General features: G+C 37.4%; 2 protein-coding genes across 2 annotated transcripts in view; one reads left to right on the top strand and one right to left on the bottom strand.

The window, feature by feature from the left end:
* Nucleotides 1–9,527, bottom strand: part of LOC122086812 (2-haloacrylate reductase-like) — a 12,540-nt gene extending 3,013 nt beyond the window's left edge. The window contains exons 1-5 of the mRNA XM_042655765.1: nucleotides 9,490–9,527; nucleotides 9,222–9,393; nucleotides 2,297–2,438; nucleotides 1,075–1,301; nucleotides 418–672 (exon numbers count right to left, since the gene is read on the bottom strand). Of these exons, the coding sequence (XP_042511699.1) occupies nucleotides 418–672; nucleotides 1,075–1,301; nucleotides 2,297–2,438; nucleotides 9,222–9,393; nucleotides 9,490–9,527 (834 nt within the window). The remainder of the gene's footprint in view (nucleotides 1–417; nucleotides 673–1,074; nucleotides 1,302–2,296; nucleotides 2,439–9,221; nucleotides 9,394–9,489) is intronic.
* Nucleotides 9,341–11,685, top strand: LOC122086390 (F-box protein CPR1-like). Its single transcript, XM_042655172.1, has 2 exons — nucleotides 9,341–9,792; nucleotides 10,189–11,685. The coding sequence occupies exons 1-2, from the start codon at nucleotides 9,733–9,735 to the stop codon at nucleotides 11,425–11,427; spliced, it is 1,299 nt and encodes a 432-aa protein (XP_042511106.1). The 5' UTR covers nucleotides 9,341–9,732; the 3' UTR covers nucleotides 11,428–11,685.
* The last annotated feature ends 144 nt before the right edge of the window (nucleotides 11,686–11,829 follow it).

The raw sequence follows: 11,829 nt of genomic DNA, 5'->3' as shown, positions 1-11,829 counted from the left end.
CCCCAAAAAAAAAAAAGTTTGTTCAAAATAAATAGAACTAATGGCAGTCATGTAATTTTTTGAAACTTTAAACTCAGCTTTGACCAGTTTCTATCACATTAACCCATTTTTTTCCAATCCAAGTCTGCCACATGCTAACCATATAGAATTAGGAGTATATAGTTATAGTTTTCAAGAAGAGGGAGTGGGAGCAGTTTTATCCAAGAATCCTTTGCTTAGTTACTCAGGCCTCCACCCCCCCCCCCCAACCCAAAAAGAAAAAAAGGAACAATAATGCAAGCATAAGATTTCCAGGTAAATCAGTCAAAAGAAATTTTTTTTTAACACTTTATGATTTCCCTTTGCATAGCTTCTACCTGGAAACAAATAGAACCTTATTAATTCAAATAGAGAGGAAAGTAACAAGATAGCAGATACCTTGAATGTATCTTTCCCCACAGAATCATAGACAACATGAACTCCTTCTGGTGTTATCTTCTTGACAGCTTCAACAAAATCCTCCTTTTTGTAATTTATGACATGGTGACATCCATCTTCCTTGGCTTGAGCTGCCTTTTCTTCAGTTGACACAGTTCCAATAACAGTGGCACCCAGTAAGTTAGCCCATTGGCACAGTAGAGAACCAACTCCCCCAGCTGCTGCATGAATAAGGACCTTGTGTCCAGATTCAACCTGCATTACCAGTAGAATCAGTCTTATTATCAAAATATATAAAAATAAAAATAAGTCAAAAACTGTTGAGGGTCTTTTTATTTTTATTTTTTTTTTTTGGGGGGGGGGTGGTGGTGAAGGAGTCACATTAATTTGATTTGTCAATGAGAGGTTACATTATCATGTTCTATGACATTATCTCTAAGTTCTGGTGTATGCATATTAGTGTTGTGCATTCATTTGTGCAATATGAAATTATGTGAAAAATCTAAGGACCCACTGAATTTTTAGCTTCCATCCGAAAACATAGGATCAAACCATGATGCGTTTGTTGCATTTGTTTCACAATCATGAGAGGGATTAAAATCTAATATGGAATTTAAAGTTCACCAGAAAAATCTGCATATGAACAGAACTAATTACCTTGAAACACCGACGGACAAGGAACTGAGCCGTCATACCCTTAAGCATGATAGATGCTGCAACAATGGGGTCTATTGAAGGTGGAACAGGCACCGCTACATTGGCAGGAAGGATCTGTTCTTCACTGTATGAGCCCATTGGTAAACCAGCATAAGCAACAACATCCCCAACTTTCATTTCAGTTAATCCAGAGCCAACAGCTGTCACTACTCCAATTGCCTCCATACCTGCATTAGAACATTTCTGAACAAATTGGTATCACCTGACTAACAAAGTGTCAAAAGGATTGACAGGATTAGATACACTCAAACTTGAGGAATCTCCTTCGAGAGCTGAAGATTTGGACGGTCGCCAAAAGAAAAATTAAGAATTTTTGAATGTGTTAAATTCTTCCAAATTTTTTCCACTTGTACTTCTTATCCAAATGGTTCTTTAGGATTATTTTAATTTCAAACGTTCTCAAATATACATCTAACTGATGTTCGTTAAGTATTCATTTCAGTCCATCTTAAACAGGGTCGGCAATGAGGCAGATGACATTATATGAAGCGATCTCAAAACTATCTCAAAACTAGGTCGTCTACTGAATGGGCAAGTCAAGACAAAATGAAGGTCCTCAACCCAGAAGGAGTCACCAAGTGATTGCACGGTATCTTAGTTCGATGTACAGCCTTTCCTTCTTTCCCCTTTTTTTTTTTTCAGTCCCTTCACTATGCCAACTCTAACAGGGAAAAAATGTGGGTTGGGGTGTTTGGCCAGGTCAAGCATATGACATTGGAGAATCTTCCCTGAGTGATTCAACAAATCAAACACATACAAGGCAGCCAAGCACACCATCCAAAAGGATCCCATAACATTTTTTTTAACAATAAGAAGATAAAGAGATATTTTGGATGTCCAAATATCATATCACATACTATAAATGAGTAAAAATAAATCGAAGTATTGCCCATGTTTCAGCAATAAGAAATCTCAGGATCATACTCCCTCCTTTCCTACAAAATCTCCCAAGTGGAACTGTCAAATGATTATTTGTAAACCCACTTAAATTGTGCCAATAGAGAACTGAATACCATACAATTTTAGACTTAACAAAATGATAGGAAGACTAATGCAAGTGAAGAAGGAATTTCTAAAACTTGATAGTGGGGTACCATATGAAGTGGGATTTCAAATTTCAAATGCATTTCTTGTCAACAATTAACTAGAAGTAGAAGCAAACCTGGAGTGAAGGGCACTGGTGAAAGTTTGAAATCTCCTTTCCGGCAATACACATCAATGAAGTTGAGTCCTATTGCCTTGTTCTTCACACGGATCTCACCCTCTTTTGGCTCTCCAATTTCTACATCCTCCCACTTCAGGACCTACAACCATTCAACTATGTAATAAGTAAACTTCTCTAAACTAATTTTTTTAATTTTCAAAGGTAAATTCCAGATGAGGAAGAAGAAGAGTATGCGATTCAGAAGTCAGAACATTGAAGAATCCTTGAAAAAATGATCAAAGTTTATAACTAAATTGAAATGTAGTTTTGATAAATTAGTCTAGAAAATCATATGAGAAAGTCCACAGCCAAAATGCTGAATTTTGGTAGTTTACATGAGCTTCCAGAATAAAATGAATTGCTCCAACAGTAACCCACTTGAAATAGATTAGAAATTCAGAACTCAGAAGCATGGACATCAAGGATATGATAGACTACTAATGCCAAAACGGTGAAATAGGCAAGATCCCCCGAATATAAAAATGGGATTTAAAGATGGGCTCACGAGGAACTGTCTTGATATACAGTTCATCAAATCACATATGCTACGAAATTCATCTGTGTGTAGAAATTGTTATCTTAAAACATATTAAGACTGTAAACGAGAGAGAGAGAGAGAGAGATTGCCTCTGGTCCGCCGAGCTCATAAACTCTCATCGCTTTCACCATCGTTGCTGCTTGAGTTGCAAGTGCTCTAACAACAGATTCTTGTTTTTCAGCAGGCGTAAAAGGAATGCTGACTTTCCAAGGCTATAGCTACGCCTTGAGATAAAAGGTTTCGTTGGAAGTGCCCGCCCTGGATTTGGCTACCCAAAGAAAGACCCATTTAAGCAGATTAACGTTCCAACTTCTCTTCTGATCCTTCTGGAACAGGTTGTTCTTATGCAGGAATCATGATTCAGGAATTGTCAAATGCGTACCCACCAAAAATAAAATTGCGATGATGATGATCAGGGCAGCATGGATTCAGAGGGTTCAATTTAGCTGGAGACCCAATTGATTTATGGATAATAGGTTCTGGAATTTGTTTGGACTGCATGAAGCTTGCCTCATAAGACATGAGTGCCACCAAAAGTATATAGCTTCCTGCATGGATTCTGCAGTTGATCATGGTGGTTATTTGTCGTTGCTTGCCCCCCCCCCCCCTCTCTCTCTCTCTCCCTTTCATGCATCAAAACGGCTTGAAAATGGACCACGCTCCAGGACACAAAATATTTCTCCAATTTTGAAATACCAATCTCTCGTTTTTGAGTAAATTACTAAAACAAAAGATTTGATAGGTAATTTGATAAACCCAAATCCATTTTTGAGCCCTTTTTCCTCATATTCTCTCTCCTCCGTTCTTGAGCATTGTGGACTTCCTATCCTCCTCAATTAGGATTTTGTATATGTGCTTATTCTCTTACCAATAAAAAAGTATATGTCCTTATTCAATTTTGGATTCTGTTTAGTGTTTCCTTTAAATTGTAACCAAACCCAATCTTTCATATCTTGCTGGTGTCCCCTGCGTTTTGAGCTCTCAGCTCCCTCCTCTTGCTGGCTTAGTTCTTGTTCCTAGTTCTGCAAGGATGCATTCCAGCCTTCAATCACCTTTTTCAACCCCATCTCTATTCTTTAGGGTTTTTCAAGAACAAAAGATGAAGAAGATAGAGGGTATCTTTTCAACTTTACTATTTACTCTTTTATAGAGATAGAGTCAATTTTACTATTTACACTTTTCCGATCAGCGGAATCGCCCCTGCAATTACTCCTGAAATTACTCCTTCTGTAACGGAGTGACCGTTACTGTGGTTCCATGATGAGGCCAGATGGCCATCTCACCAACATCTACCACTTGGCCATTCTTGCTGAATTCACATTTTCCATTCTCATTTCCAAGAACTGCCTTAATGAAAATTCTATTTAGGGTCCTAATTTCTAGGAACATCTATCATGACATTTCCATTTCCATTTCCAATAACAATAAAACATTGTCATGATGAGGAACATTCAGTTCCTATTCCAGACTTAGACTGTTCTAAGTCTCATTAAATTTACATGCTTAAAGTATGCTTCTGAACGAACTCCCTTTGTGAGGGGATCGGCTACCATATCGCTCGTAGGTATATAGGTTATTTTAATTTGACCTTTTTCTACTATATCTCGAATATAGTGGTACTGTATTTCTACATGTTTTCCCCTTAAGCTATTTGCACTACTGTGTATCAAGCTTATAGCTGCTTGATTATCACAGAATATTTCCACTGGTCCATCTACAAGATCCAGCCCATACTCATTTAAAAACCGTCTTATCCAGACTGCATGAGTATTTGCCATACTATAAGCAACATACTCAGCTTCCTGTGTGTGTCTAGCAACACACCCTTGTTTCTTGCTACCCCAAGAAACTGCTCCTCCATATATGAGCACATGACCAGAGGTGGACTTATAATCATCTTTGTCATCTCTAAAGTCAGCATCGGAATATCCAATAACCTCAAGCTTTTCTGCTTGAAAACACAATTTCAAGTGTTTAGTTCCTTTAATATATTTCATAATTCTTTTCACAGCTCCCAATGGGCAGAGCCAGGATTACTTTGGTATCTACTTACTAAACCGATTGGATAGGCCAAATTCGATCATGTACACAACATTGCGTATATCAAACTACCTACTGCTTGAGCATAAGGTACATTCAACTTTTCCTGTCCTTCTTGAGGACATTGACTTTTTGATAAAGTCTTTTCCAATACTATTGGAGTTGAAAAGAGATTGCAATTCTGCATCTCGAATCTTTTCAACATAGAGTTCAAGTATTTTTCCTGACTCAAACACAATCTACGTTGTGTTCGATCTCTAATGATTTGAATTCCTAGACTATAGGTTGCTTCCCCCATATCCTTCATTTCAAATCTGTTACTAAGTTCATACTTGGTTTTGTTTAGCATGTCCAAGTCATTTCCAGCCAACAGTATGTCATCAACATATAAGGAAAGAATAGTAAAACTACTCTCACTCTTCAAAATATATACATAGTTGTCCAATTTGTTTGCCACGAATCTTAACTTAAGGACCGTTTTGTGGAATACTAGGTACCACTGACGTGAGGAATGTTTTAGTTCGTGCAGAGACTTTTTAAGTCTACATACTTTATCTTCCTGTCCCACAACCTGAAAACCTTCAGGTTGTTACATATATATAGTTTCTTCCAACTCGCCATTGAGAAAGGTGGTTTTCACATCCATCTGGAATAATCTAAGTCTAAATATGCGATAAGTGCCAATATTAATCTAATAGAGACAAATTTCGCTACTGATGAATATGTTTCCTGGTAGTCGATTCCTCTTTTTTGTGTATATCTTTTTACGACTAAACGGGCCTTAAATTTATCAACAGACCCATCCACTTTATATTTTTTCTAAAGTACCCACTTGCAACCTACGGCATTTCTACCCTTTGGTAGGTCACTAAGTTCCCACACTTGATTCTTTGTGATAGAATTAATATTCTCCTGCATGGCATTCCACCATTCATCTGATTCTTATGATTTCATCGCTTCATTACGGGATCAACTACTTCTTCCACATTTGTGTCAACTGTATGACAAAATGACTCACATAGATAAAGGTAATAGTCATTTAAATAAGTTAGGGGTGCTCTAGTTCATTTACTCCCACTTATCCTAGGTTTCTGGTCATGTCTCTGATGATCATCTTGATCTTCAGAAACTTGGATTCCTTAATAAAAAATTCCTAGTTCCTCTTGAGGGTCAAAATCATAGTCATCGTCAATGACATGCAAGGGTTCTACATCCTCCTGTTATGGTTCTTCTTCTAGTTTCTTAGAAATTCCTCATCACGACTCTCAATTACCCATTTTTCAGGGTGATGGAACCTATATCCTTTTGATTTTTCAGGATATCCTATGAACTTGCATTTGATCGTCCTATAATCTAACTTGTTCCTATATGGATCAGGTATTAGTACATAGGCTACTGATCCCCACTTCCTTAGATTTTCTAAATTTGGTTTCCTACCTGTCCACATTTCGTAGGGAGTAGTCTCAACAGATTTGTTAGGAATTCTGTTCAGGATCTAATTTGCTGTGAGAATGGCCTCTCCCCAGAATTCCTTAGAGAGAGAAGAATGTGATAACATGCAACGCACTACATTAAGTAGTGTTCTATTCCGTCTTTTAGCTACACAATTCTGTTGTAATGTGAAAGACATTGTCTTTTGTTTAATGATTCCATGTTCATAATTTTTAAACTCTTTGGAATTATACTTTCCACCACGATCGGTTCTTAGAACCTCAATATTCTTTTCCAATTGATTTTGTACTTTAGTTCTATAGCATCTAAAACATTTAAATGCTTCAGATTCCCTACTAAGCAAGTAAATATATCTATACTTAGATAAATCATCTATGAATGTGATAAAATAAGTTTTACCACTATTGGTACTCACATTGAGTGGTCCACAGATGTCAGTGTATCACTCCAAGAAGTTCATTTGCTCTCATTCCCATTGGAAAGAGTTTCCTGGTCATTTTACCAAAAAGACAATGTTCGCATTCATCATATTCTACTTTAGACAACTTAGAAACTCAACCCAATTTTATTATTTGTTGCATTTTCTTAATTCCAGGGTGTCCTAGTCTCATATGCCACATATACGATTCAACAAGATTTACACAATCAATATAAACTAATGATCCAGATGCATTTTCATTAATAATATTAGAGGTTACATTTTCAACAGTGGAAAGTAAGAACAAGTCCTGCTCAGGGACAAATCATCTTGAAGCAAAAGATCGACCATGATTTCCAATGGTGACCTCAGTGCCAATGAAGCGCACTTCAAGGCCCTTCTTAACAAGAGTTGGTATAGAAATCAAATTCCGACACATGTCGGGGGCATAAATTACATCCTTTAGACGAAAATTAGCCTTCCCGAGGTCAAGCACATAGTCTACAACTCCTCGAACTTCACTGTACGAGTTGTTGCCCATGAAGATCTTATGGTCACCAGGTGCAAGAGTCTTCATGTCCTGTTATCCTCTTGTGATCTTTGCAATGTGACATGTCGCACCTAAATCGATCCAGTACCCCTCATATTGTTCTCCACATAAATTGCACTCAACTATGCCAATAAACTCTTTCCGTTGAGTGTTTGGTGGTGGTGTATGTGGAGTATTTCCTTTGTTCTTTTTCTTAGGGCAGGAAGCCCTAAAATTACCGAATTTTCTACATTCATAACATGCTCCAGGTGGCACCTATGAAAATTCTTGGATTTCATTTTCCCCTTGAACTTATTCTGGTTATTGTTGGGGCGGAGCTTGTTGGCATTGGGACGAAATTGGTGTTGATGTGCCAATGATTCCACTTGGTCAATCTCTAGCGGAGTTGGGTTGGACTGGGTTATATATAATTCACCCATGGACTTTGTCATCATGCATTGCTGATAATATTGTAGTTGTTGGGGAAGTTTATCAATAGTGAGATTGTCTCTCAGGAATCTCAGTGCAGTTTGTGCCATTGCCCAAGAAGGGGGCAAACTTTTAATGATGGTGGATACTTGGTAGTTATTTGACACTTCTGATCCAATATCAGCCAAGTCTTGAGCCAAAACTAGCATTTTGTTGACATGATCTATAACATCCTCACCCTCAATCATTCTACAACTATTATATCTGTGAGTTAGTAGCTGAGTGTGGGTTTTAGTTTTTATATCATACTTGGCCTTCACAGCTTCCATTACAAATTTGGTGGTTGTGTGTTTATTAAACACCTTCATCAGATGGTCTTCCATCTTCAAGAGGATCATGCTTCGGGCTCTTTTGTCATCTTTAGCCCATTTTTCTGCAACTTTAATCTCTGCTAGGGTAGCATCATCCCCACCACGGGTCTTGGTTCTAGAACATGGTCCATCTTCTCATATATCAACACATGTGTGATTTTCATGTTCTAGGTTTCATAGGTCGACCCATTCAGTCTCTCAAGGTTATTGATTTCATGTGACAAAGGTTTTACAGCCATGATGATGTTCTGAAAAATGAATAATGAACAAGTTTAATTCTCTATTCTAATTATATGTTCTTACATATAGGTTTTTCCTCCCTTTTTTCTTATTCATTTATTTATTTAGTTTATTACTATTATTATTATCTTAATACGAATTCAACACTTCTTTCGGTGTTAAATTCAGATTCTCTATGGCTTCAAACAAGCCAAAAGAATAAATATCAATACTAATATATTTATTTACTAAGTCTTTTATCATTTTAATAATTTATTATGATGGCAGTCGGTTTGGTTCAAAAATGCAATTTGTTAAACATAAGAACTTTTGTAAATAATGATATGGATGGCCAAGTATTATATAATTAAAATAAAATTCCAGATTAAAAATAAATGTTCAGTAAAGAAGAGGGTTCTATTATTATATTTCAAATGTCGAATATTGATTCTTATGGGGTTCGCATAACATGCTAGCATATCAATCTAAGTCTAATATAGTGCTGACAGTAAAAAAAAAAAAAAAAAAAAAAAAAAAAAAAAAAAAAAAAAAAAAAAATGTAAACATCAATAGGATATACTTAATTAATCAATTTATAAATCTATTTAATTAATATGGCATATATTAGGGACAATGAACATTTGTTTTAAAATAATAAACAAACTAATATTTTTAAACCAATTCAGCTAGCATGATATGACCTTTGTTTTAAAATAATAAATAGACTAATATTGTTTAAACCAATTCAGCTAGTATGATATAAACAACTAAAATCCTCACATATAAGGACAAGAAATATTTAACTCTAAAGTAATAAAGCAGTTGGTGATGTGAGGATGAATATAAAAAACAAGTTCAATATCTTGAAATGGTGGAGTTTCACTTACCTTTCGGTAGCAACTAGTAATATATAAAAATATTATAAGGGGTTGTGGGGCCTGCAACAGAGGTGATCCCTTTGAAAACTTCTCAACGATCGATGGTATTGGAAAAAGCCTCTCAACAATAGGGTCGGCGGTGTCGGAATGCTCGACACCGGTGCTTCTCGCTCTCACGGCTCTAATCAAGATGGGTGAGAGGAAGAAACTTCAAGTTCAGCCACCGGCGGGCAGCTCGATCCCCAGAAAATCAGGTAGTTGAGAGTGTTGTAATCGCCGCAGCTCGCCTGAGACGAGAACCGTGCCGTCTGACATCAGATGCAAGATAATTAGTTCGATGAGGGTAACTGGTCTCCAATCGGCTCTGATCGCCAAGCTTTAGCTATTGGTGGTGCTTTGGATCTCGACCTCAGCTCTGATACCAGTGTAGGGTTTTTCAAGAATAAAAGATGAAGAAGATAGAGGGTTTCAAGGATTTAGGGCTCCAACTGATTGATCATATGCGTATGGCATACAAAAGATGAAGAAGATAGAGGGTTTCAAGGATTTAGGGCTCCAACTGACTGATCATATGCGTATGGTATCTTTCCAACTTTACTATTTACTCTTTTATAGAGATAGAGTCAAAAGATCGGTTGAACAACGGATCTTTTCCGATCAGCAGAACCGCCCTGCAATTACTCCTGAAATTATTCCATCCATAACCGAGTGACCATTACTGTGGTTCCATGATGAGGCCAGATGGCCATCTCACCAACATGTTCTAGTGAAATTCTGTTTTCTGCCTAATTTACTACTCATTTCCTCTCTTTTTTATCCACTGTCCTTTATATTTTTATCCGTGAATCCATTCCAGTTGTCTGGTTTCTCCTTAGTTTCATAATCTAAAAACCCAAACATTAATTTGCATCTTAATTTATTGATTCTTTTCCATCCTCTTGTCCTCGTGACTTTGGAATTCGGGTTGAGTCTGAAGAGGAAGAGGAAGAGGGAGAAGGTTTTTAACTCAAGCAAGCAAAGGAGGATGGGGAGTGATTGTATCAATGGAGGAAATACCAAACTGGCAGATTTGCATCTTGACATCATCTTCAACATCTTTTCAAGACTTCCTGTCGATACTCTCATTCGACTAAGGAGTGTATGTAAGCTCTGGAACAAATTGATACGAGACCCTGAATTCATTGAGTTGCACCTGAGGAGATTGATACACATACCACCATCTCCTGTCATCATTGCACTAGCCACAGGATTCTTGGATAGGAGGAGGAGCTTGTTTTTGGTAGATGGGATTGAAGAAGGTGATTGGAGGGGTAGAGAAATTCAAGTGGAGTATTTGCTGGATAATAGGCTTGATCTTGTTGGTTCTTGCAATGGATTGGTTTGTATGGCTCCAGAGCAAAATTTTGATTCGATCTTCATCTGTAATCCAATTACAGGGGAGAGCTTGCGTCTGCCTGAATCAAATCTTGCAGATGGGTTCATTTCCTTTGGTCCTAGAACAGCTCCTAGGATTGGTTTTGGCTATGATCATTCAGCCAAAAAGTATAAAGTGATCAGATTTTGGTACAATGAAGGAAAATTGGCCGGTGAGATCATCACTTTGGGTGAAAGGTCATGGAGAAATTTAGATATTCCAGTGACCAACGGAGGAGGATGGTTTGGCAATTACCCGACAGAGCTGTTCTTGAATGGGTTCCTATATTGGATAATCAAAAGGGAAGGAGTTGAGTTCAGGAGAGGTGATGAATTCATTCTTGCATTTGATATTTGCAGGGAAAAGTTCTGCATTTTAGACTTCCCTTGGCCTCCACTTGAAACAAGATATGAATTATTACAATTAATAAACATCAATGGTTCTTTCGCTATAGCCATTGAGAATTATGGTCAAAGCCAAATGTACTTTGGTGTGGTGATATCAAAGATATGGAGACTTGTGGGCAGCAAGGATATGGGGTTCTCTTTGGAACAATGTTCTTCCTATGATGATATTTCTTATCATCAGGCATATGGTAGGCTTTATGTTTTGCTCGGCGATGGAACTTTGCTACTGAAGCTTCGAAGATGGGGGCGCTACGTAAGTTTTGCTTCGTTCCATTCAAAACAGAAATATTTGACAAGGAAGATCTGTTTCACACACAAGAATTTGAGTGTTCCACTAATGAGTGAACCATTTCTCTTCACGCCAAGCTTTGTTTCCCTCAGTACAACTTATTGACTTCCAAGTGATGATGATCAGGGCAACATTGATTCAGAGGGCTCAATCAAGTTGGAGAACAATTGATCTATGGAAAATAGGTTATGGAATTTGTTTGGACTGCATGAACAGTTCCTCAATAAGACATTAGTGCCACCAAAACTGGCTTCCTGCATGGATTCTGCAGTTAATCTTTGTGGTGGTTGGTTGTTGTTTGCCTCTCTTTCTTCCCATTTTTTCTCATGAATGGAAACAGCTTGAAATGGGCCTTTGTAGACTGCAGTTGATAACTTCCACCTATTAGGGTTTTGGATCCATTAGAGTGCATCTAAACTGAAATCTAATTGGCATAAAAGCGCTCGCTCACAGAATCCTTTTTCTTTCCAATATGATACACATTTTTTCCCGGTAAGATATAAAACT

This window comes from Macadamia integrifolia, chromosome 8 (assembly GCF_013358625.1).
Source record: "Macadamia integrifolia cultivar HAES 741 chromosome 8, SCU_Mint_v3, whole genome shotgun sequence".
In the NCBI taxonomy this organism is placed as follows: Eukaryota; Viridiplantae; Streptophyta; class Magnoliopsida; order Proteales; family Proteaceae; genus Macadamia; species Macadamia integrifolia.
The sequence above is the reverse complement of the archived record's forward strand: the minus strand, read 5'-3'. Positions and strand labels throughout refer to the sequence as shown.